The sequence below is a fragment of the Anastrepha ludens genome, chromosome 6 (genome assembly GCF_028408465.1).
Source record: "Anastrepha ludens isolate Willacy chromosome 6, idAnaLude1.1, whole genome shotgun sequence".
NCBI classification, from domain to species: domain Eukaryota; kingdom Metazoa; phylum Arthropoda; class Insecta; order Diptera; family Tephritidae; genus Anastrepha; species Anastrepha ludens.
Genome location: NC_071502.1, coordinates 44,023,982 through 44,051,378, shown reverse-complemented (window position 1 = coordinate 44,051,378; position 27,397 = coordinate 44,023,982). Strand labels below are relative to the sequence as shown.

Below are 27,397 nucleotides of genomic sequence, written 5' to 3'. Positions count from 1 at the left end.
TATAGAAAGGAGATCGATACCTCGAAAATGCTAAAAAACGAATTTTTTAATACTTGCATTTAGATGCAAACGAATCCTAGCACACCAAGTTGTTACTTATTCAAGAAGCGATTTGGAGGTCATCAAGAAAATTTGGAAAACCGTTGATAAGTGTAAGGGAAAAAATTTGAATATTAAATTTATTGAAAAATAAAACTCTTTTATGGCATAGTTTGTTGCTTAATTTAATTTTATAATTATTAACGGGGGTGATACTTTTTTTCCTCGTGTGCCAACACAGCACAGAAGGAGCAGAAGAATGATATTGTAACTTTTTCTTCGACTACACTCGCTTTTTTCCTAGACTTTTCCAAGTATTTCCTGTTGTTATTTGTTTTCTTGGAGTACCTATATTTAGTTTGAATATTCTAAAAAGGATTTTTATTTGCAACTCACCTGTCTTACTTGCTTATATTGCTCCTCGAAGCTCCAGCCATTATTCTGTTGCGACGAATTGGAAGCCTCACTGGATGTTGAAGAATTCGATGCGGGATTAACTTGAGAAAAAGGGATTTAAAATAAAATTACAAGAAGAAATTAATATCTATTAATTTGTAATGAACAAAAGATAGTTATTTCTGAAACCAAAATGAAAAAAGGCTTCATAAAAATATACCGAAATACGCGTTCTCATTTATAAAAACTTATTCTAAACTCAAATTACGAGTTGAATGCAAATATGAATCTAAAATCTAAATTATTTTGAAATTTTTTAAATATTTACCGTCTTTTGAGCTGGGCGCCGTTGGCGAGGTGAATGAGAAGGCACTATTGCTACTGCCTACGCCACCACCCACACCTCCACCTTCACCAACGCCGCCGACACCACCACCCATGGCAGCGCTTCCACTGCTAGTACCCCCACCACCAAGTAGCCCGGCGCCACTATTCTTCAGACACGAGGGCGCACCACTCGCGCTCGTATTGCTACCGGCGCTGTTGTGTGAAGTCGGTGAATTGCCATTGACGACGCCCGCGTTGCCACTGCCACCACCAGCCACCACAGCTAGACTCTGTGCCCGATGCTCGAACTGACCAATTGATGTGGGCGGCAGTGGGAATGCAGAATTCAAGCTGGTGGGTAAAAGACTTGGCGCGAAGGAGGCCGCATGTGCAACGGCGTAATCTTTTTCCTGTGGAGGAGATAAGTGAATTATTGAGTTGCGTGTATGATAATCTGGGTGTTTGAGTTAAGGAAACGATTGTAGATATTGCCATAAGCTATATGATAGAGTAACCAATCGAATCGAGGTAATAGAATAAATTAACCATTCTATTAGATTGAATTGACAAGACATCCACAGACTATGACATGAATTCTGACACTCAAGATTCAAAGTATATAACACGAATTGAAATTTATATAACATCCGCTTAGACCTAAAATTTCTACAGCCCTACTACCCACTTGAGAACGATATTAGGCGATCGGGATTTGATATTTCACTTTTCATATCAATTCAGATGTTTTACATGCACCCAGCGTTGGACATTTTGGACATTGTCGTAATTTTTGACGTAATAACGTCTTATAATTCAATGTAGCTGGCTGCACGCACCAAAAAATGTGTCGTTACCTTTCTCAAGCGGCGTTACCTTGCTTGAACTGCAAGCGAGAGCGCGAAACGAACGACAAAGAGGCACAATCGGCCCCCGTGTTCGACAATGTTCGACATCTGGCTCTCGCCTACTTGAGTGAGCATATATATGTATGTATATGCGCATTTGTATATAAATTCACATATTTGTATTTGCATATACCTTCTTCCTGTGTGCATGGTAATGAACCATTTCTCTGTTGATAATAGGACGATGATAGGAAAAGTAGGAAATGAAAGGGAGTGTTTCGAGTGTAAAGTGTCTTGAAAAAGGCAAATCGATGATGTTGCCTCTTAGTGTTGTTGACTTATTAACGTCCGATGCACAATCGAAATTGAACATATCTTTCATGAATTTGATAAATGTTTCTTAATTGTTCACGTTTGTGTAAATGTAACTTGACCTATTTCATTACTATTCCATTTACCTCCTTCTCTATATCCATACAAAATATCTATCAAACAAATAAAATTAAAATTTTCGTTTGAAAAATACACCCATTCCATCACTATTTTCTTGTGACGTTGTCACGTTAAACTATCGTCAGTAAACCGACTTTACAGACAACCTCTTTTTTCTGATAATTGGTTTTTTCGTGGTCTTGAGTATACTAAAAATAGAACTGAAAGAATTTTGAAAAAAAAAAATTGAATAATTTTGTTTTGCTCTTTTCAACGTCTTTATAAATTTTAATTGTTTTTTCGTAGCATAAAATATAGTTTGGCAAACAAATTATTTTTTGTTAAAATTTTTTGGTGAAACGTTTTTATCATTTAGGAAAAACATCTCCTCTCAGATTTTTTGTATCTTTCTCATTAATAGCTTAGTACTTCCTAAAACTTTCATAGTGAGATTCTATTACACTTCTAAGCTACGGAGGATCCAACATCTCAAGACCAACCGCGGCTAACCCAGCACACTAGAAGGCAGGGTTGCACGCGACGAGATTAAAATATTTGCTGCAGTCAAGAGCCAGATTAGAAGTTTTTGGCAAACCATTACTCAACAGCATTGGCGAAATTTCAGGCTTCAAATTTAGGTATCTCTTCTCCTTCTAGACAGAACACAGTGGCACAGCACTTTTGAACTCAGCTACCAAAGCAACAAATCATGCTCTCCCAGCCGCTCAAACAATAACTAAAACAACAACACACTTAGCGTATATTCTTGGACGAACCAGCTCAGTATCGCGATCACTTCTCACTAGAACGATCCAGATCATTTGTATGTATATGTGTTGCCAACACTGATTTACGGGGATCTGGTGGTCTAGAAATTTCAAAAACTCGATTTTTGATTTTTTCGATATTTCGAATAGATATATTGTGAAATTTTCATGCGGAAATTTTCAGCATTATAGCTTCTACAGCCCACTAACTAGGTAGATCCTAACTACCTGTACCTCGAAAACTCATTTATCTCGAAACGACTTTTTTCGGGCTGGTGTTGTCTGAAATATTAATATGTTGTGCACAACATCAATGCCTATCGGCCGTACTAGAATCATATTATTATTTCAATTATTTCGTATTTTTTTTTTATTCAAAAACTAAAAAACCTCGATTTTTAGAGAGTCAAATTCAAAGCCGCGGCATTTTGGAAATTTTTTTTTATTTTTTGTATTTTAATACGGGACATAGCTACAGTCATACTGATTAATATTTTTTTGGTTCTTATGTTTCAGATAAATAGAAGAGCCAAAATGGACGACCCCGTCCAGGTCCAATTTTTCGGGAGGGTCAACTTCAACGCCATTTTTTAAATTATTAAAATACAATTTTTTTTTCGTTGTTGTATGTAAAAAAGTGAAATAAAAAGCGTAAAAAATTTAAATATCGATTTTAATTTTTTTTTACTGAAAAAAAAAAATTCCTGAAAATACCCTAAATTTTTGAGCTCTATACCACCGGGACCCCTTAAGACTTCTGTTTGGTAGTATGAAGAAGAAAAAGTACAAGCAATTTATTATATTTTGCCACAAGAATTGTTGTCGAAGCTTTGGGGCTACTTCAAACAAGATTCAGACGCTGACTTCATTTCAAAGAAAATATAGACTTGGACTTATTCGTTAAAAAATTATATGACAGCATTGAAGATGAAACATTAATAGAAGATAAAACACCAGGGAATAATATAGATATTTAAGAAAATGATATTTCAATTGAAAATGGCGCTTTTGAATTCAAATGTTATCAATTTGTTATAGTAGATTGGGCCTCTAATGGTGTGGCATTACAATTTTTGACAAAAAACCGGATTCAACATGAAATTTACACTTCTTTTCTAATATAGTTCATATAAATTTACATATGATAAGGTCATAAAAGCTGTGAATGACTATTATGCAGCTCTTCCAAATTTTCACCTCTGAAATGGAATTCATAAAGAGGAATCTCGTTGAACCAGTGCATTGATGTTCAGGGAGACTAAACTGAATAATAAACCATAAAATTGTGTTTTTCTTCTCGAAACACAAATCTTTTAAAACGACCTAGTATTTGTGTTTATAAGTACATTCACTTGCCAGTGCTACCAATCACAAAAGGCAGTGTTTCCAAACTAGTGCTTAGAACCAAAACGAGCAGAACAGATCATAAATTGAATGAGATTTTTATCAGGTTTTGCATTTATGTGCAAAATTTTTATGCGGATTCGGATCCATTCATCAGTGGATCACAGCTGGTGTTGTTTAGGTGCCATACTTACCATTAGACCCACTTTCATATCACGCACTTGCATTTTTAACTTTTCTAGCACATCGTTGTGTTGTAGACTTGGAATGCCATGTAAACCGCCAATGCCCATGAAATTACCGAGCGTATTTAGCGGATGACTTGAGGGAAACTGATGATGATGACTGGAAATACACACACGAAAAGTAAAACAAAAAACACACATATTAATTCATAAAGTTGCTTTTTAACACTATTTCAATCAATAACCGCCAATGGCGAGCAAAGTAAATAATTTACCTTATTTGAAGATCAGCGTGATGATCGGGACTACGCACAACCATGCCGCTGGCCACAGCAATACTTGCACTGCCGCTGCTACCACCAAAACTCATATCACCACCAATAATTTTGTTGTTATGATTGTTTTTATTGCTATTGCTGTGGCTATTGCTATTGTTATTGCCACTGCTATTGCTGCGTTTCAGCGTTGCGACCTTTAAACGCTTTGCACGAATTACATGATGATCACCATCGATCGAATCACAATCACGCACTTCATCATCAGAAGCGGCGTCGCGACTCTGGAAATAGAAAAGGAATGAAAAGAAAACGAATGAATTGAGTAAACTTAGCACAAACTGTTAAGAACAAATGGCATAAAGTGATTATTAAATTTATTGCAACGATTTGGTGCAACATGAAAACACATTAAAGGCCAAACACATCCATAAGAGACGCGCGCATAAAAAGAAACAAACATCTTCTAGCAGCAAAACAAATGAACCACTTAGACTGGCAAACAAATCGAACGACACTATCGTACTAAGGGGCTGAACAGGGCATGAGAAACAGTGCCGGTAGTGTCGCTGGTGGGGCACACAAAGCGTGCTGAGGTCGCGCGGATTGCAACAAACGATCGATCAACATTGCAACCCACTGCGACAAGTCGAGTGCAGATGTAATGTTTAAAATGCAAAAACAACAGGCGACATGACATACCTAACCACTAGACGAGTATGCGGCATGGATGCGACAAGCGAACGTACGTACGTACGTACGTATGAGTCTAGCAAAATTTCGTTATTCCTCTTCGGTGAAAACAATTTTTATTTCTACATTCATTTGCTGCATAATCGAATTCAAACGTGATTTTTGCATAAATTGCCAACAATTTTAGATTGTCGCGCAGCCTCATCATTAAAAGCGAGCAACAGTCGTAGGAACCGCTAAGAACGCGTTGGATTGCTGGATTGCTGGAGCGTTGAATGGTTGGTCTGCGGGATTTGTGCGCCTATGCGCACACTCTTAATGAATTATGATCGACATTTGCAGTATTTTTTTTTCTTTTTTTCTTGCTGGTTTTTGTACCAACGATTGAGTGAGTGTGCAATTTGTGTGTATAACTATGCTTGCAACACGAATATGAATGGATTTTGAATGAGGAGAATGAACTTTCTTACAAACAACGGCGCTTAATGAGTTCGCCTTTTTTGTGACGCGGCTATGTTTTTTCTGATTTTTTTTTTCTTTCAATTTGTTTTTGTTTCTTCATATTTCAAGAACTTGTGCCAAATTCATTTAGCGTGCATTGAACCCTCAAACGAGCTTCCTCCTAAACATAATTCGCCACTACTAAATTTGTCCCACTATGAAAATCATAATGCTTTTGAACTGGTGCGATAAGTAACGCATTGAGGCTTTCTCCCCTTTTCTTGATATTTTCTATTTGAAAGCATTCCATTATTTCGAGACTAGTATAATTCGTATAGTTAAATTTTCTTGTTTATTTTGGTAAAGCAAGTGTGAATAGTGGAGTTAAGTATTTGCTGATCTCCTCTCCATTAATAAAGTCATCAATATTTATGTAATTGACAGCGCCACATATTCCAATTTTTAATGACTTCAATACTTGACTCAGCGTTAAATATCAAATTAAGCAGCAACTAGAATGTCAACTGATATGCATACTAGGGAAGACAAGAATAACGGTAACTATTGATATCTTCATTTTGAATATTTTTAATATAATCCCGGAATCTCGGGACTTGTACGGCAATATAAACTTCTTAAATTCAATAAAAAAAAATTACAAAAAAGGTTAGTATTTTAACACACCATGTTATGATCGTAATCATTTTTTGTTGAAAATTATAGATAAATAGGTTCTGAATAATATTCAGAAAATTTAAAAAAATCTGAAAGTGGGAGCCTGCGGTCATTGGATGATCGGCACACACGCAGAAATGCTAGATTTACCATGTAATCTCCATTGCAGAAGTTGTGAGGACCTTTCAGAGAAGGAGATTGTTGGGCACTTTATCTGCCGGCCTGGCAGCTAGACGATTAAAGTCAATGAGTGCTCCTTTCTTCGACGCGCTGGAGCAGTGCTCCAGCCTAGTTTCCGTCAACCAGTTCTCCATTACATAACCAGCTCTGGCTGCTTGTAAATATCTGCCTGTTGTAGATATCTACCTAAGCTTTACATATTGGTTGGGGAAAAAGAAATGTCGTATTTGTGATCGAAATGTGACGCTTTATTTAACGTACTTAGAATTATCCAATTCAAGTCAAATATGCACCGTTTTGTTCGCAAACTTGTTGCCATTTAGAAGGCGACTTCATTATCCCCCCTTTATAAAACGCCCCCTCCTTATTTGCAAAAAACTCAGAAAACCAGTTTTCGCAAGCCTCTTTTGAGGCCAACTTGGTATCACCAAGGGCGTTTTGCATGGACCGGAAGAGATGATAGTCACTTGGTGCCAGGTCCGGACTATATGGTGGGTGCAATAGGACATCCCATCCGAATTCCCGTAGCTTCTGGCGGGTCATCAAAGATGTGTGAAGACGAGCGTTGTCCTGGTGGAACACAACACCATTCCTATTGACCAATTCTGGCCGCTTCTGGTCAATCGCCTGCTTCAAACGGTCAAGTTGCTCACAGTAGAGAACCGAAGTAAGGGTCTGGCCATAGTTGAGCAGCTCATAGTGGATAATTCCCTTCCAATCCCACCAAACACACAGCAAAACCTTCCTGGCGGTCAATCCGGGCTTGGCGATGGTTTGGGCCGGCTCGCCGCTTCTCGACCACGATCTTTTTTGCTTTGCGTTGTCGTACGTGATCCACTTTTCATCGCCAGTCACCATCCGCTTCAAAAATGGGTCAAGTTCGTTCCGTTTTAGTAGAGAATCGCAAGCGTTGATTCGGTCCAAGAGCTCCAGCTTTTTTTGGAATCCAATCTTCTGCAAATGGTTCCAAACGGTTTTGTGGTCTACACCTAGTTGCTGACTAATCGAGCGAATGCTCACATGCCGGTCTCTTTGGATAATTTCAACGATTTTATCAGTCTCTACGACGATTGGCCTACCAGTACGGGGCGCATCTTCGAACTCTATTACACCAGAACGAAATCGATCGAACCAACGCTGTGCTGTGCGAATCATTACAGTATCACGCCCATAAACTTCACAAATTTTTGCCGCCGCCTTCGATGCATTTTTACCTCTAAGGTAGTAAAAACGTAAAATATGACGAATTTCTTGCTTGGTGGACTCCATCTTTGATGCGCTATAACTTAAGATTGAAACGTACGATCACAACTTTGTCAAAGAGACACTTGTAGTACAAATTGTCGTCTTCAAATCGCCGTTTAGTGTGACCCGATGCAGTAAGTACAACGCAAGATATGTTTAAATATCGCGCTCAATTGACAAAACACGACATTACTTTTCCCCAACCCAATATATTCTCGAAGTAGGAATGTTGTATACAAGGAGGCACAAAATTAATCATCCAACTTTGTTTTTGAATAACGTTTCTAGTAAATCGAAAAAATGATTTCGACTGATGGAAATCTTTATTTTGCCCTTTGCGCGCTCCACCACTTGTCTGTTTGAATACCGCAACTGTCTAGTTCTCAGTTGTGTCAAATATGATTGACGTGCGACATCATTGCAAAAATTATAGATCTTTCGATAGGGGGTGGTCAATTTTGCGTCATTTTTTGCTATTGCTGTTTTCTTTGCACGTCATAGAGCGAAATTATGCAGATTAATGAAAACTTTCTTTCAATAAGATTTTAATCAAAATTTTTGATTCATGCAAACTTGTAAATATATATTTATAACTGGCGCGTTCACCCTTTTTGGGTATTTAGCCGAGCTCCTCCTCCTATATGTGGTGTTCGTCTTGATGTTGTTCCACAAATGGAGGGACCTACAGTTTTAAGCCTTGCCAAACTTGTAAAAGAATTAGAAAAAAGTACCCTACGATGCATATTAACTTATTCTGCTATTTTCGATTCGTAAGAAACACCGAAATTCTCGGATCTGGTCTCGGAATTGACATTTCTATTATCCCAGAATATGAACTACTACTGCAACCACTACATATCTCAGGTCCAACATAGAATTGTGGTCAACCGGGATAGCCTCTACAATCAACTATGCTTGCAATAATTACTTTAGGGGGTATAGTAAAAATCAAAACATTTGCAGGTAGGCATAAACGCTCCCCGGTGGTTCATGGAAAAGTATCTGCATTAAAAATAAGAGGAGGTTACTAAATTTTTAGCGGTGAGCCATTAAGAGCAAAACTAATGTGAAACATTAGCGATGAAATCAAGAAAATTTACTGATACAAAATGTGCCATTTTTGTATTTACTTTTTTTAGCGAACAAAAATTCTTATTAATACATACATATTTTAAGGTAACTCAAATATAGAATACGTCTAGATATTGAGCAAAGTATTCACGTTTCAGGAAGATATACAAGAAGCTGTTGAAACTATGGCTGGGAAGTTGGAAAATTGTTGGAAGTTGGAACTGCAAGTGCCCATTGTATAAAAAGTATGTTACTGTTTTTATAAGAATATAATAATCACTTGGGATTACATTTAGGTAATCAGTTAGTTGTCACTTTAACCAACCATTACACTTATTCTTATACGAGTATGTGCATAAGCGTGTTTCCATATAAAGTTTACATCTCAAAAATATTTTCCCGCGTTTTTTTGTTTCTTTCTGTACTTCGATCGAAAATATGTAACAGCATTTTTTTTATTTCAATATGATGCCACAAATTTTCGAGTTTTGGGTCTTTCAAATTTGGCCCTTGGAAAGGGTACTTTGGCGGCTAGTGCTACTTGTAGTGTAGCCGTGGTACCCTTGCCGTCTAACCTACCTGAATATTGCAAAGCAATGAATTTGAAGTATGTCAAGCATGCAGTTTTATAGCAAAGATCGTTAAATGGCATCAACAACAAGTCGTTCAATATAACTAGTAAATAAAAAGCATAAACACATTTATTCGTTTCAGCAAATTTTTGGCTCATAAAATATTACAAAATTTATTTTATTTGTTGCTAAATTGAATTAAAAAATAAATCAGTAATATTTATTTCATTTTGCCTGGAGCGAGACTAGTAGTGTCATGTAAAAATTTGCTACGCCAACACTGAGCAGCAAGTCATCACACTGCTAGGCGGCAAATTGCCTTATAAGCTTAATACCGCCACCTACCACGCTCACGTCAGTTGCAGCTGCAGCTCCAGCTCCACCAACTTCTTTACACCCAGTGCTATCCAAATGATCGACATCACCTTCGCTGCAGATTCTAAGTATACGTAGACCTATGCATTGCTAAACACTGGTGGCCAAGTGGCAGCCGGCAGTCGTCAATTGAAGCGCTTAACACTTTCGCGTTTACGAAATTTTGTTCAATGCTACATAACCATCTTAGCTGTGAAGTAATTTGCTAATACGAAGAGAGTTCAAAAAATTCGTGGAATGAACCAGAGGGGGTATAAAATTTTATATAAAATTGTTTGTTCCTTTTCGACATATTTTCCTTTAAGCCTAATGAACATTCTTAAAGAATATTTCAAACAGTTTGTTCAACCATAAAAAAGTATGGTGTAGAGCTTTAAAATAGGGAGCAATTTTTTTTTTTTTTTTTTTTTTGGTGGGTGAGGTAGGGTTCAAAATGCCTTCGCACTTACAGCGACCGTCGTCTACTGCGTCGTGTGGTGTGGCCACTAAAACGATCCCTCCTCTCCTTCTGGGGAGACACGCTTCCCGGAACTGCTTTCTATACCTATTACTTCGGGAGGGCCCAGAACGGCATCCATAAAGTACCAATTCTATTCACCCACGTCTGGGTCCACCATTGTAGCCAACTTTCATGCTATAGGCTCGTCTTCTTGTGCCTCTATCTGTGCGGATTCACTTTGTTGCACTGTATCGAGGTCGATCTTTTTTTTTTCCGTAGTAGGTTCTCGATGTATTTATTTACCGCATTCCAGCTGTCTTCGCGTTCGAGGAATTTGCTGATTTTGTTGCTCGGTGCGATGTCGCCAATCTGCTCCCTGAGAGCGTTTCTTTCCGCGAGCCATCTATTACAACCAAAAAATGTGTGTTCAACGTCATCGCTCAGCGCTTCGCAGTATATGCACTTGGAATCGGTTACCTTGCCCATGCGGTATAGATATCTCTGGAAGTATCCGTGGCCCGAGAGAAACTGAGTTAAGAAGTAGTTCACTTCTCCGAAGTTCCTTTGGATCCGTTTGTCAATTGATGGAATAAGTTTCGCCGTACATCTGCCACTCGGTTCAGTGCCCCATCGGCTTTGCCATCGCAGCATGGTTTGGCGTCTCCGTTCTGAAAAGCTAGTGATGACGTGTTTCTTCTTGGAGTCTCACGCATCCATTCGTTCCCGGACCATGAGGTCGACGGGTATCTGCCCGCTGATCACGAAAATTGCTACGCCTGAGACAGTGCGGTAGGCTGAGGCAACTCTAAGTGCAGTTGTTCGTTGCACAGCCTCTAGTGATTTGCACTTCGCTTAACAGTTTAGCACAATTCCTCATACTTCGCTGCCGTACAGGAGAATTGAGTTTGTGGCCGCCATAGTTAGCTTTCTTTTGCTCTGTGTTGGCCCACCGATGTTTGCCATTATTCTACTTAGCATACCCGTGACCTTTGCTGTTTTGGTAGCCGCATGTCGTATCTGGGCCCCGAAAGTAAGCCTGCAGTCAAGATGAATACCTAAGTATTTCACTACTTTTTGGGTCACTAGGGACGTGTCGCTTATTTGCATGCTGACCTCGAGTGGCATGTGACCTCGTGTCATAAGGATGACTTCGGTTTTATGTTTGGCGAGGCCTCAAGCCATATTTGCGTCCTTATCAACACTTGGTTCAGCTTCCTTCTAGCGTCCTCAGTGTCCCGAGCTGGTATGACCGCCACTATATCGTCCGCATATCCCAATAGATATGTATCTTCTGGCATTTCTATGCTCATGCCCTTACTTCATCATTAGTAAATTTTTTGTACTGGAATAACATTTTTTTTCACTTTTAAAAATAAATCATTTGAATCTGGACTGTAGCGCGCGTGATTAGATGTTTCGAGACCGAATTGGCAAAGGTTAGCCATCGCAACGTGTGTCTTAAAAATCCCTTGTTTCTCCTTGTTGTATTACTTCATCAACTCCAACTTCGAGTCAGGTTCATACCGAATTCCACGATCGTTTAAGGTAATAATCCGATTTACAAATTCATTCCTGTTCTCGCTAAAGAGATTCAATTATCATTGAGCATTGAGTCAATTCATAGTGGTCGTGGATGATACCCTAACCAATTCTGCGATTTGTTCCTTTTTCACGTGTGCTTCTTCCAGAAAAAGTTTGCTGACTTTTTCAACAATACCTGTGTACGTTCCCTTAATCAATCGGCCTGAGCTTTAAATATCTTCACTTGATTATCTACTTTGGTTGAGTAAACGTTGTGTATCACACATAAACCATTATTTTTCCGGGCCAATAGTCTCTTTAGTAAGATCGCTTCTTCTGCATAATTACCCATGGTGCATTTCCTTGCATATTGAGAAACTTAATCACGGCACCAAACTGAAGTTTATTTATATAGTAGTTTTAATCCGGTAGTATCCCAATTGAATCTTCGCACTTGTAATTGCAGTGAGCCTTAATGTAGTGATACATAAAACACATTGTTCGTCTTCCTTGCAACCTTCCATTAGACAAACTTTTTGATCTCCCCTCGTATGTATGTCCATGTGTATGTATGTAAGTGCCCAATAGTGTTGATAGCTCAAATTTGTTGATCACATCGCAACCACTTAGCATCTCTACCCATCCTTACGACTGTTTGATAATCTCAAAAAGTGTATACTCTTACTTATACACAAATATCATACATACTCGTATACAAGTATATGTAGGTATATACTGATTTATGAGCGCATTCATATGGCAATGTGTGAAGTCGGAACGGTCGGAGCGCGTATGGTACCTTAAAGCTAGATAAGCCAGTAAGCCAAAAGTGCAAATTTGTTGTAGTGCCAATAACTTCTTATGTGCACTTATTTTTATATACAAAAATCTTGAGCTACTTCAGACTTACACTTTGTTATACTAGAATTTAAGGCATAAAAAACTGCGTACGAGAATTTTTTTTCCAATTCTGATTAAAAATTTGAAAATTATGGCGGAAATTTGGATTAATCTAATTTTCAAACTTAGTATAAGATTTGTAAAAATTCGACATTTTTTTGTCAATATTTCAAAAAAAAAAATAAATATATATTTTTTTAAATTTGCAACGGCATATAGGGCAATTGAAAATTCGATCAAAAATTGAGATTATTTGGTACTTGTTATAATTTGGTATATAAAGGCTTTCAAAGAAACATAAATTTATTCAAAATGTATTTAGTTCCTCGGCACCTTTCGCAAATTATCCAGTCTGCTACTTTAAGTATTGCATAGACTACCGACTAAAAGACCGTTGTCAGCACACTTAAAGCATTGACGGTTCTGAAGTTACTGCCCAAATGCCAATGCACGATATCGATATTTAATATTTTACCGATCGGGCAGTACCTGATGGTCGGTCTGAGTATAAACCGCCATAGATAGTCTTTATATCCTTTGCAAGAAGGTTTGGGATAGGCCTATTTCTTGAGTTGAGTAACAGTTTGTCCCGTTCGCGGTTATTGGGCGGCTACTACTGAATCACTCCGAATCGAATAATTTTACTTATTCACAGAGCACTGAGTGATTGAACCTAATTCAACTGTTTAGTAATTTTCTACACAGCATTGATTTTGCGGATAACTATTCACTATTTCTAAACATTCATTAGATGTTTGAGTGTTTTTATATGAGAGTTTGCCGAAGAGAAGAAGTGAATTAAATTGGACAACTGGTTAGTAAGATATCCATGACAAGTGCACAGTGCGAGTATGAGGATATAAAAAAGAAAACATTAGTCTATGATTTTGGGATCGGGAATATATTGGGCATAGCAGATTTAAATTTTCCTTTTATTTAAAGTAATTTCCATATTTTTTTATTTTTTTACATATTTTAAACTGCTTTAACCGTTTGAGTGCTAAGCGATTTTCTTTAATACATACGAAAATTGCGAAGCAAAATTTGGTCTAAGAAAACTGAAATATGATGGCTTTACAAATATAAGCATAGAGAACACAAAAAATTACATATTTCAATAATTTTATTTTTATTTTGTAGACTAAACTATTAGTTATGATTATAAGAAAAACTTATTTACATTTTTTTAATATCATCTTTTTTTTTTTTTTTTACAACGAGTTCCGGCATTATTATTCAAATTTTGGCACATTTGTGGTTCCCCACACATGTACCATGCACACCTTTTTTGCAAATGTTGCATATTAGCCGGGAACGCTTTGGATATTTAGATCCTTTTACACTACATACTACACATTTGCGCAATTTATTTTCAAAATATCGATATTGAACGAAAAATAAAAATTGTTTTTAACGGTCTCAACTAATTTATACTTTTATATGACATAAATTTTTTATAAATATCGCAAAATAATATTCAACACGTTCCTAGCCGAACGCCAAATGCACAGTGATGCAATCGTCGCTATAGCAACGCGCCGCAAATTTGGAGTAATTAGTTATCGTCGCTATATCGACGAATCGCACTCAAACGGTTAATGACCTCCAAATATTTAGTTCTCGCATTTTTATTTAGTGAGCTCAATGCAGGTTTAACAATAAACAAAGCAAAATAAATTATTGCTGTTATTTATTTCACCTCAAATCAGGAACTCTGGCTGTACCTGTTATTTTATTGAATTTCATTTTATTTTTATTGATTTTTTCTTTGTTTTTTTTTTTATTTTACTTTATTTTTTTATATATATTATTTTGCTTTATATAATTTTATTTTATTTTATTTTATTTTTTTTTTGTTTATTATTTTTAGACTTAATTTTATTATTCCGTGCTTTTTTATATATTTTTAATTTACCTTATTTATTAATTTTTTATTTTATGTTTTAAAATTTTATTTAATTTGTTTTTAGTTTATTTTTAATATATTATTTTGCATCATAAAATATTATTTTGTTTTTTTTTTGTGCTTTATCATTAGATTTAATTTTATTATCTCGTGCTATTTTACATATTTTTCATTTGCCTTATTTATTTATTTTTTACTTAAATTTATTTCATTTAACTCCATTTTATTTAAATTTTATTTTTTTTTTACTGTAATTTTGATATTTTTTTGTTATTTAATTTTCCTAAATTAATATTAATTAATTTGTAATTATTTCTTTTACTTAACAAAAATTTTTTTTTTCTACTTTTTATGTTTTATTATTAGACATATTTTTTTCATTTGCTTAAATTTTTTTGTTTTATTGTTTTACTGAATTTTATTTCTTTATTGCATTTTATTTTTTGAGATCAAATCAGGAACTCTTGACTTGTTTTGGTTTTTTTTTGTTTCTTGTTTTTTATATTTTATCATTTTATTTAACTTTTTAATTTACTTTAATCTTTCTTATATAAATATATTATATTATCTTGGATTTATATAATTTTAGTATTTTTGTGCTTTATTATTAGATTTCATTTCTTTTATCTCATGTTATTTAATATTTTTTTAATTTGAAATAGTTTTCTTTTATTTTATTTCATTTAACTCCGTTTTATTATATTTTAATTTTTCTTTGTTTTAATGTAGTTGATTTCGTTTTGTTTTATTTTTTATTATCTATTTTATTTTTTTTTAATTTACTTACTTATTTATTTTTTTATTCATTGTATTTTTTATTTTTTGTGGTTCATTCAAAGATATTTTTTTTTGTATTTGTTGACAAAAATTTGTTTCTGTTGCTATATTTTTCTTTATATTGTATTTTATTTTATTATTGCATTTTATTTTCTTTTTTTTACTTTCTTTATTTTAAATACATTTCATTTTATTTAATTTAATTTTTCATCCAATAAAATATGCTTCATATTTCGCACTCATTCTATGACTCGTTTGGTTAATGTTTGCATGTTGCAAGTTGTTGCGCTTGCGCTTACGCTCTGTCGACAGGTTGGTTGACCAGTTGACCAGTCGACATGGTTGCCGCAGTTTTCATTTTTATTGTTGTTGTCATTGCTCCTTACACTATTTCTGTTTATGCATGAAGTGCAGAGAGGTGCAAATTAAGCGCAACTGTGACTATTGCAAATTGGGAATTTTCAATTTAAATACTGAAAATGCAGAAGAAAACATCCAATGGCCAAGCCAACAGGCAGTCATTGCATTAATGGCATTTGGCATTTAGAGCCTGTTGGTCAGATCAACACCGCCTTTTGCGCTTGGCCAACATGGCAGCAGCAGCAGCTGCTTCATTTCCAACCATTGCCATACTATCACCACACATACGAATACGACTTTGCTTCTGTTTCTACACACATACATACATACATACATACATACATATGTATGCTAAGTACTCGGGCCGATATCGGCACCTAACGAAATGTGGTTTACCGGCTGCTGAAATCGCAGCTTTGCAGCTTTTGAATAGTTTTCGAATATTCCTGCGAATTCTTTGAAGTTGTGCGCAATTGTTGGTAAATCGTTCGTTTTTGCGAACGATAGCAGACAAAGTATCAAGCCGAATAGCCACCAACAGCAACAACGCTGCCGTGATAGCTACCAATCGCATTCTGGTGGACGTGAAGAACAAGTGCAACAGTGGTAAGTTGACGGCTGAATAGCAGTCCGACTGACCGGTTGACTGGTTGTCCAGTTATTGTTTAGTTGGCCTTACATACCCGACAGTCGGCTGGCACTTGGCCGTTGGCTGTTAACTGCTTGCTTGCTGATATTATTAACAAATCGCAATATATGCGGTAGATCGCGAGAGCGAAACCAGACAGACGTAACGAGACGACAATAGCAAATTGCCCTTCAAAATCAAATCTACAGCAAAAGCTAAAATAAGAACAATAAGCTAAGTTGCTAAGAGAAGAAGAAAAAGACGAGTACTGCTCGAATGCTTAACTGATTAACTGGTTAAGAACTGACGCGTTGTTGGTAGAAGCACGAGTATTACTCTTAGGCACGAAAGAAATTCAGATACAAATTGTAGCGTAGTATATATGTAGTAAAAAAGGCAAAAAAAATCCACTATTAAAATAAAAAGGGCTACAAAAAAACAAAACAGCGCATGCTCAGAGTTTACCCGAGCACGAAGGCTTTGGCTACTAAATATTGAGCCTTGAAACATACATACATATGTACATTCATATGTATATACCAGGTGGAGCAAAATTAATCAACTTATCGGAAAATCTATAATTTTTACAAATGGCGTCGTAGGTCAATCATATTTCACATTATATCAGAAATTAAGTGCGTATAATGCGGATTGACAACTAGAATTAATTCTCATACTATAAGCGGATTAAGAAACTTTCGATGGCGACATTGCGGAAAAATGACAGTTAATATCTATTGTGAATGAAAAATAATGAAACTTTTAAAGAGAAGTACAAAAAAAGTGGATGCAATGTTAATTTGCACGAAAACGTTCGAAATTACAGTACTTGATTTGATTTTTCGGCGTAGTTTGAGAAATTGCAATTGGTGAATTTTTAAAATAAATAATTATTTCTTATGCTGAAAACAGTGGCCGACGTAAACGCAGTCCCCTGTCAGCTGTTACGATCAAACTAATGACAACCCAATGTAAATGAAAAATTACTTCCTTCCGTATCGTAGTTTCGTAGATTTTATTTCACGATTTTTGAAAAATCCCGTAGAACCCTGACAGCTGATTACTCTCTCACCGTACAGTGTTGCCAAACAGTACATTTCGAAATCATTTACAAAATAAACTATAAAAAATTATAATTTGTAGTAAAATAACTTAAAAACACTGTTGAATAATGTTATTTATAGATAAATGAACTATTTGCATTTAGTGATTTTTGACTTTGGCATATTATGCAATGAAAAATTGTAACTGATAACGCGGATGTGTGAAAAAGTGTGTAAGCAAAAATATCAATGGCAGCATTGTGTAGATACAACCAATCACATACACAAACAAACCGATGTATTGTGTAAATATGTAACTAAAAGAACGCAGTTGTTCTCTACGGGATGAGTTTTGCTCAGTTTTGTGCTCATTAAGGGCTGCGGTAAGGGACTACGTACGTCGGTCACCGTTTTCAGCAGCTAATACCCGTTTTTGTTGCCTGCGGTCCATCTTTTACTGACAAAACTATTAAATAAGCAAATCAGCTACTCACTAATCCACGTAACAACCGTCTGTCACACTATAATTTAAATCAGAACTGACCGCGCCGGTAATTACGAACAGCGCCACCGTCTGTCTAGGCTATAAAAGTCCAAAGAAAGATTTTCATCAGTGTTGGGCATAGTGCAAAAAAAAAAAAAATGAGTGAAATAAGCGGATTTGGTGAATTAAAGATTTAGGATATTTATTTATTAGATTATTTTAACTACCACTAAAAAATTAGTGATAGTGCAATTTAGTGATAGTGCAAAATGCCCAACTCTGATTTCCATAACTCAAAATAATTTTTGTTTTTATTTGGTAAACAAGTTATTCAAAATCAAAATTGAATGATTAATTTTGCACAACCTCGTATATGACATATACTTGTACATATATGCATTATTTAAACTAAGAAATGTAGATAAATTATACACAAATCTATGTACTCGATCTCTCTTTGCTTCAATCTTCTCAGGACTTTGTTTTCCCACCATTATTTTTGCTTAGCATTTTCTAGTCTTTGGTGAAATATATTAGTACATATTGTCCTGTACTATGCTAACACATCTATAACTTCCTGCATATACATCCGACTAACAACATCAAACAACAATGCATCCCTCTTTCATTTTAATATATTGCCAGCACTTGGCAAACCATTGGCCAAATGTAAATGCAAACGACTTCGGATTGAAATGAATTTGTGAGTCATAGAAATATTTAGTAAAAACATGTTTATGCATGTACATACGTATGTTTATAATCATTCAGAGGTGTAACTAATTCCATTGAATAGAAAAACCTTAGAATGTATGAACATTCAGGTAGTAGGACGTTTTTTGTTTTTATTTTTGTAGAAATATGTTAAGGTATGTATATCAAAGAACAAAATAGTTGCAGGGCAATATGTGCATGTATGTACATATGTATGTATGTATGCAAACATTCGTAGTTGATCACAAAGGCCTAAATATTCATTTGAATATGGATGTAAATATGTACATATGTATGTACAAGTATGCATTTATCACAGCCAGATATTTCAGGTTTTTCAATTGTTGGTAATTTTGAAAGTAGGTACCTCTTGTGAGGCATATCCTTACATGCTTTGATGAGTTCGATACTTTCTTAATTTACCACCAAAAATTTCCCAAAATCGTATTGAATAAAAGGAAGTTATTATGCCTGTAGGGGACATCATATTTATTTATTCGTTTATTTATTTAGTCCATGGAAGAATTACTTACAAACTATATATATGTATATAATTGGCGCGTACACCCTTTTTGGGTATTTGGCCGAGCTCCTTCTCCTATTTGTGGCGTGCGTCTTGATGTTGTTCCACAAATGGAGGGACCTACAGGTTCAAGCCGATTCCGAACGGCAGATATTTTTATGAGGAGCTTTTTCATCGCAGAAATACACTCGGAGGTTTGCCATTGCCTGCCGAGGGGCGACCGATATTAGAAAAATGCTTTTCTTAATTTTGGTGTTTCACCGAGATTCGAACCAACGTTCTCTCTGTGAATTGCGAATGGTAGTCACGCACCAACCCATTCGGCTACGGCGGCCGCCAAAACAAAATAAGAGCTCAAGGGGGGGGTAGGGTTAATTCCACTAAAAATATGCACTTATTTAAGAATTTTTTTTGGAAAGATGATTCATGTAAATTTATTTGTCCAATTAGTATACTGTAAACTCATATTTCAAAAATATTTTCAAAAAGTTTCACAAGAAAATATACAAAATTGCGCCGTTGACAGCAGATCTACGCAGACGTCTCGAAAAAAAGGCAATTTGCCGTGGACAGTTTTTCTCAGCATTGGATCATATGAAATCAAAAAATCAAAGAGTTTTCATTAGGTAATTAATTGTCCGAGGTAACCCTGTCGAGCTTTTATTAAAAAAAAATTTTTTTTTCAATTTTTTTTAACATTTGAAGTAGAAGTTCGATTTTTAGATGATAAATCGCATAATATTGTTTATTGTAAAATAAATAAAAATTGAAAAAACAAAAAAACCTCACAGGGTTACCTCGGTAATTATGTAGAGAAAGTGTGTACAAAATTTCAGGAAGATCGGCCGAGTAGATTCAGAGAAAAAGTGTCCACCGACTTGAAAAACGTCGTTTTCCAGAAAATCGATTTAAAGTTCGACCATAGCAAGTCGCCGAGTCGGAGCGGCCAACGGTTATAATGCCCTAACTTTGTGAGTTTTGCACCGATTGACTTAAAATTTGGACACAACATTCTTGAGATTATGTACATTCATTTTCTGATTATGTACATTCATTTACCCTAAAAACCCTACCCCCCCCCCCCCCCCCCCCCCCTTAAATAACGATATTATCTTCTATAATATAAAAATGAATCGCAAAATGTGTTAGTAAGCGCATAACTCAACAACGGATGAACCAATCTTAACAATTTTTTTAAATGTTCCTTGAATTCCAAGGATGGTTTTTACGGTGAGAAAAATTCGAATAATTTCCGGGAAACCTCTAAAACAGCCCTTTTCTTTTTCCCATACAAATATTGCGCGTTCGTGTTCGCGTTGGAGAATCTAATGCGTTCACAAAAAAGTGATAATATCGTGAACCCGACCAATTAATCTAGAAAAACCATGTTTCTCACATGGTCAATTGTCTGTTGCCTGTTCCAGTATTGGAAAATCATCAGATTTGTTTGTATATTCACTAGGTAATCAAACGAAAAACGTTGTATATCATAAAGCACTGCTATAAAAAAAAATAGATTTTTGTTAATAATTATGATTTACTTGATTTACAATAAAGCGATTACTGAAAATACTTATATACGTTTTATTTCATTATTCTTTATTATATCGGTAATTAACTCTATGTTAATGATTATAATAATAAATAATCAATTATCTTTTGCCATTGAAGCACCCACTTTATAAATATTTGTCACCTTTAGATTCCCACTATCCCTTTAGATTATTTTTCAATCAGGTTTGAACTTTAAGTTCCCCTCTTAGTTTGAAGCCCTCTGGCCAACATCCCAGTCGGGGTTTTTAGTGGGTCCCAAAAGGGTGGCCAAAGCTCGTGGAAGCGAAAATACTTAGGTCACCCGAGCTGACCCTTTTCTTTAATTCTCCTGAACAGAACCGTCACCACGATGATAGGGCGGTGTGTGAAGGTCAGCAGAGTAAAAACGTCATAAGGTCGAAATATAAACTGCCACATTCAAAATCTATTTGACAGAACGAAGTCTGTCGGGTGCGCTAGTAATTTGGGTAAATATAATATATGTACGGTGGACCATGTGAGAATATGGGATATGGTTATACTTCCCGAAAGCAGTAGGTAGGTAGGTGAAATTGTTGAAGTACCACTATGGCACTTTCCAAGTAGCAATAAAGCGCTGTTTTGATACCACTATATATACACGGTGGCCGTCGTAGCCGAATGGGTTGGTGCGTGACTACCATTCGCAATTCACAGAGAGAACGTCGGTTCGAATCTCGGTGAAACACCAAAATTAAGAAAAACAATTTTCTAATATCGGTCGCCCCTCGGCAGGCAATGGCAAACCTCCGAGTGTATTTCTGCCATGAAAAAGCTCCTCATAAAAAAAAAAATCTGCCGTTCGGAGTCGGCTTATAACTGTAGGTCCCTCCATTTGTGGAACAACATTAAGACGAACACCACAAATAAGAGGAGGAGCTCGGCCAAACACCCAAAAAGGGTATACGCGCCAATTATATATATATATGAGATCTACACCAGGCAGATATGTACGATCAGCTAGAGCTGTTGATATAATGGAGAAGGTTGATGGGATTTAGGTTGGCGCACTGCACGAGGCTGTCGAAGAAATGATCATCCTCTAGCTGCCAAACCCGGACATTTAAAGAAAAAGTACTCAACAGTCCCCTTCTCTGAAAGATTCCCACAGCTTCTGCAATGAGGGTTAAATGGTACGTAAACCGAGTTTTTCCGCGAGTATGCCCATCGTCAAATCACAGCTACGAGTTTGGAAATTGATTGGCGTTGAGTTCCCAGGACTTTCTGAGACCTCCGTATCTTGTACTGGGGCCACAGGGTTTTCGAAATAGCACATGAAAAAATGGAGCTCCATTTCTTCTGCGCTTCCCTGAGAAATAAGTTGTGCAATTCCCCTTTAATAACAGCCATGAGAATGATTATGACTGTGTAAAAAAAAGCTCATCAGCAATTTCAGATAAGAGAAATGTTAACCTGCACACCCAAAATATGATCTCCTCTTTACAGGAATTGACTAGTTGGGATCTGCCGACACTATGTCTTGATCGCGGTTTGACTATCGGAAAAATTTTGATATCTTCCTCGCTCCCATTTTGCATGTTTTAGAATAGCCATCACAGCCTCGTGATTTAAATATAATTGGGCACCTATGGGTAGAAATGAAAAAGATAATCGGGCCTTGCAAAGCCTTGGTACTATATTTCTTCAGATAAAGGAGCAAATTTAATGAATTCATATATCAAAAATGTGGAGAAGTCATAAAACAAATAGGAAGTGCTACGAAATGCCAATTTAATTATCCATATGTAAGCATTTTGTTTCTTAAATTCGATGAAATTTTATTATGTTGTAAAATATTTGAAAAAAGAATGCTTTCTATTTGATTAATTTGCATTAAGGGGGTATTCTGGTCTAGACGCCTTAATTTGAGGTATTTTTAAAACTCAGATAAAAAAATGCAAAACATTTTTACTATCCATTTTTTTATGGTTTTTGTTAATATTGGAAAAATATAAGAAAAAATTAGTAAACAAAAATAAAAAAATTGTGGAATTATAGGCCGGCGGGGGCTACATAAATAAAGGTGCTCCGTGCTTAACATGATTCCAACCCTTGTAGTGAGCTAAAACAAACAAATCAAAAAAAATTCTTCATTAGTTAGGATGTCGCTTTCGGCTTACGCCAAATCAAAGAAAAAAAATTCACAAAATGGCGTCAACTTGGCGAAAAAATAAAAATTTTACCTTTTCAATTTTTTTAAAAGTACTTCAAATTTAAATTTTTGAAAATCCAAGGCAGGCGCAATAGACAGATGTATAATAAAAAATTCTTATTAAACTTCAAAGCAATCGGTCAAGTAGAACTTGAGATATCATGACGAGCATCTCAAAAAAAGCAGTTTTGAGGAAATCGCGTTTGAAGTTTGAGCAACAATTCCAATAGAATAACTTAGATCATAATATTTGGTACTCACTCTGTATTAATCGGCGATATATTTGCAGGTATATAAGGGTAGTTAAATTTCAAGGGCCGATGTTGAATGTGAACCAAACCTAAACGTCAACGACACCGTTGGACTTCTTTCTTTGGGGTTTATTGAAAGAAAAAGTGTACGTCAACAAGTCAGCAACAATAGAACCTCAATTATGCCTCAGCGTCATCGAAAATTTGAACCATCGGATGGAGGTGTGCCGCCGAGACCGCGGCGGCCATTTGACCAATATTTTGTTCTATACGTAATTGAGCCATATCAATATTACCATAATAAAGAGAAATGACAATAATTTCCTAAACAAATTCTATTTTATTCAAAATCAAGACCGGCCCTTGAAACTTAACCACCCTTTATTATAGATGTGTATATATTAGGCCGGGTCGAGTTGTGGGGAGGCAAAAAAATCGCCCATTCCTCTGTGAAAATCATATTCTAGGGATCAAAATAAGAAGCTTCGCCAAAGGAATCATACCTCTAAAACGAATTCTGATGTCCCCCAATTTGGGTCGAACTTTTTAGTTTCTTTTCTCATGTAAAGGCCAAAAATGGTGATATTTTGAAATGATTGTATGGGGAACCCCCAGGGGAGTTCCAGGGGGTGTGTCACTGGCATTGGTGGATCGGCAGTCCAAAGTTAGTGGGGGTCGGTTATACATTTGGACTCGATTGGAGCACTCTAAATGGGTCAAAGTGGGATTTTTCGTTCGACCCAAATTGAGGGACATCAGAATTCGTTTTAGAAGTATGGTTCCTTCGGAAAAGTTTCTTATTGGATCCCTAGAATACGAGCAGAGCGATTGAGCGATTTTTAAATCGACCCGCCCTAATATATATATATATATATAGAATAAATAAAGGTTGTGTGGGATACAAAAGATTTTCTGGAAAAAACGAGTCCTCAAGTCGTCCGGTAACATTTGCCGTTCATTGTGCGATTCGCTCCGCTCGGCCGGCTTAGACGCCACGCCACAAAATCCGCTGTATCTCCGAAAATAATTCGAATTTTGAAAAATCCGTTGAAGGGCATATTTTTGAAGATCTAAACTTTGAAAATATGCAAAAAAAAAATAAAAAATTTTTTTTTCAAATTTCTAGACCAGAATACGCCCTAAATTCTTTAAACTTGTAAGGCGCAAAATATATGGAGTTTTCCAAAAACTAAGAAAACAAAAAAAATATAGTCAAAAATAACATGAAAATAATTCTTCTTATTATATTTTCCAACAGTGTCTAATAATATGTATCTAGAAAAATCAAACAATTTAAGAAATAAATTTGTTACGAACCTTTTTACCTGCTACACACAATACCAACAAATATTACATTACTTTGTATCAGGCGATTGTGTGACTGGAGCCGGAAAATTATAATGAATTATTTACCTACACACGAAATTGCATACCTATACGTTTTAATTTTATTTTATCGCTATGCAATTATTGGCTTAGTGCCGCACTTTTTGCACTGCACAGCACTGGTACAGTAGGTGCTTACATATACCAACGTTCATATTGGTACTTGTAGAAAATGTCAACGCGCTATATGAATGCACGATTCCCGTTGTACGCATACCTACATACATACATACACACATCTGAAGACAAGCGTATACATTTCTATGACATGAATTGATTTCTTATTTTATTTTATTTTATTTAGAAAAAATACCTTCAAGCAAATGTAAAACTTAAAATACTCGTAGCTACTCACTCACGGACGGATACCTACAGCTCGCAACGTGAAAAATTTAATTTACATGAAACTTTAATTATCATTTGTACCAAAAGCTATGCCATAAAATACAGACACTTACATATGTACACATGTATTTGACTGAAGATGTGTATTTATTTTTGCCTATATCCTATGGGTACTCGTACACTCGCGTATACTTTTAGGGCTATTCAACGGCCGGCGGCATTGCTCGTACATATGTACATACATACATATGTACATACATACCTATATGCGATAAGGCAACAGTTTAATGACTTTTAATATTAATGAAAATTTATTTAAATTTTATCGACATTCTGTATAATATATATACATAAGTATGTGTGCAATACTGCACGTTGCTTTGGCGAAATACACTAGTCCCAAACTGGTGTAGTACGGATGAATGTGGAACTATCGACCCAGGGAATTGTTTTGAACTGCAATTAAAAAAAAATACTCACTCTAGCTAAGAATATAGACGCATATCAAGCATTTTTTTTATTAAAACCGAACTCTATTTGGCTTTTTTGTCACTTGTGATAACCAGTTGACTTCCAGGCTGGTGCACATTTTCAGAATGTTTTCTCGCTAACACAAATATTTCTTCTAGTATTTTAAGTTTTTCTGGCAGGGATGTTGCTCGCGGCATTCAAATAAGCAATATTCTATGCATATGTGTGTATGCGTTAGGTGGATGGTTGGATGAGTATGTGAGTGTACTTGAGGCGATGTGCACATTGACGCGTTGCTGTTTTATCACCAAATGCACGACGACTCAAATAAAATAATTTACTATTTTGTACTAATTGCAAAAAATATGTTACATAAAAATTTAATAACAGTACACGCGAACGATAAATATTTTGTTATTTCATTTTAATTAGAAAAATAAATAAAAATAATTATTTATGTACTAAAAGTTACCAGCGGCTCTGTCAACAAAGTGTTTTTAGTTAGCATAACACAACCCCAGCCAAAAAAAATGTTTATTAACCAAAATCTTAAATTAAATGTATATGTATTAGAGCGGGTCGATTTAAAAATCGCTCATTACTCTGTGAAAATCGTATTCTAGGGATCAAGAGAGTAAGTATTTATTCAAGAGAGTAAGTATTTACTCCGACAGCCAAGCGGCAATAAGGGCCCTCGGGTCTATGACGGTGCATTCGGAACTAGTCAAGGAATGCTTGACCTCGCTTTCGACTGCGTCCGAATTCTTTGACTTCAGCCTCATCTGGGTTCCTGGTCACAGCGACATTGCTGGAAACTGTGAGGCGGATGAGCTGGCCAGACAAGGGACATGTGAGGTGATTTCACCGCGAAGGGAGAGAATTGGGATCCCCCTGACTACCTGTGGTCTGCTCCTGGAAAGATGGGCATCGCACCAACTTAGCGAGCGCTGAGTACACAAACGTGTAAGGTCGCGAAATCCTTCTGGCCATGTGTGGACCGGAGGCGCTCGGGCGAGCTTCTGAGGCTGACAAAATATCAGCTATCTAATCTCGTGGGTTCTCTCACAGGACACAATGCGCGAGGAATGCATGCTGTGAGACTTGGAATCACCTCGAATCCTTTTTGCGCTGGATGTATGGAAGATGAGGTGGAATCATCTCAGCACCTTCTCCTTAGCTGCCCTGCTCTGGCGGGGCTAAGATCTAGGCATCTTGGCTCCTACTTCTTTGCCACGCCTGCTGATATAGCTGGCGCAGACATTAAAAATCTGATGAATTTCATCAGCAGCATAAAGCGGTCGACGCCAACATAGTCATCATTCGTAATCCGCACGCTCCTAACCATCCCAGCACCACCTCTTCACGCCCTCTCCCCGCCTCACCCCTTCATAATGGTATCACAAAAGACGAATCTTTCTTCGTCCAAGTGTTCCCATTCCCTGGGCAACCATACCAACCTAACCTAATCTGCAAGCGTGGTCGCCTGATGTGAGTTTCCACTATTAACGGCATACCTGCCGCTTTATAATGAAATAAACATCCGATCATTTATAATAAAAAATAGCATTTTTCTTTGAATATCAAAATAACACCTCTTATTGAAAAGTCCTTTGTACTGTAATTACTTTGAAAATATCCTGATACCTCGAGATCAAAATTTTCCACTAGCTAGTATTGGTATTCCTAGTAGATATGTGTGTGTGTATGTATGTATGTAGATATCGCTTAGCAGCTACATATAATCAGTGCACAATGCACATACTTACGTACCTATTTGTATAGCAGTACGATGAGAGTTTACATATCAAAAGTACCTTGGCATAGCATACTGCAGCGCTTGTTAAGCTTGGATCGGAAGATTAAATTAAATATATGTACATATGTATGTAGGTGCACATATTACAGAAAAACGATAACTACTTACATACATACATATGTACATACATATGTATGTGTATTTAACGATACTTGGAAATACTTTAACCAATGGCGTCTGTCGATAGACACTATTTATATTACAAAGCAAAATACTAACACAAATTTGTATGTCTTTTGTAATGACT

The 27,397-nt window shown here is 36.2% G+C and overlaps 1 protein-coding gene across 2 annotated transcripts in view; it reads right to left on the bottom strand.

The window, feature by feature from the left end:
• LOC128866739 (protein dead ringer) overlaps positions 1–27,397 on the bottom strand; it is a 157,105-nt gene that overhangs the window by 92,618 nt on the left and 37,090 nt on the right. For both annotated transcript variants that reach the window (XM_054107700.1, XM_054107701.1), the window contains exons 2-5: positions 4,611–4,894; positions 4,345–4,495; positions 764–1,172; positions 436–536 (exon numbers count right to left, since the gene is read on the bottom strand). In XM_054107700.1, coding sequence (XP_053963675.1) covers positions 436–536; positions 764–1,172; positions 4,345–4,495; positions 4,611–4,894 — 945 coding nt within the window. The remainder of the gene's footprint in view (positions 1–435; positions 537–763; positions 1,173–4,344; positions 4,496–4,610; positions 4,895–27,397) is intronic.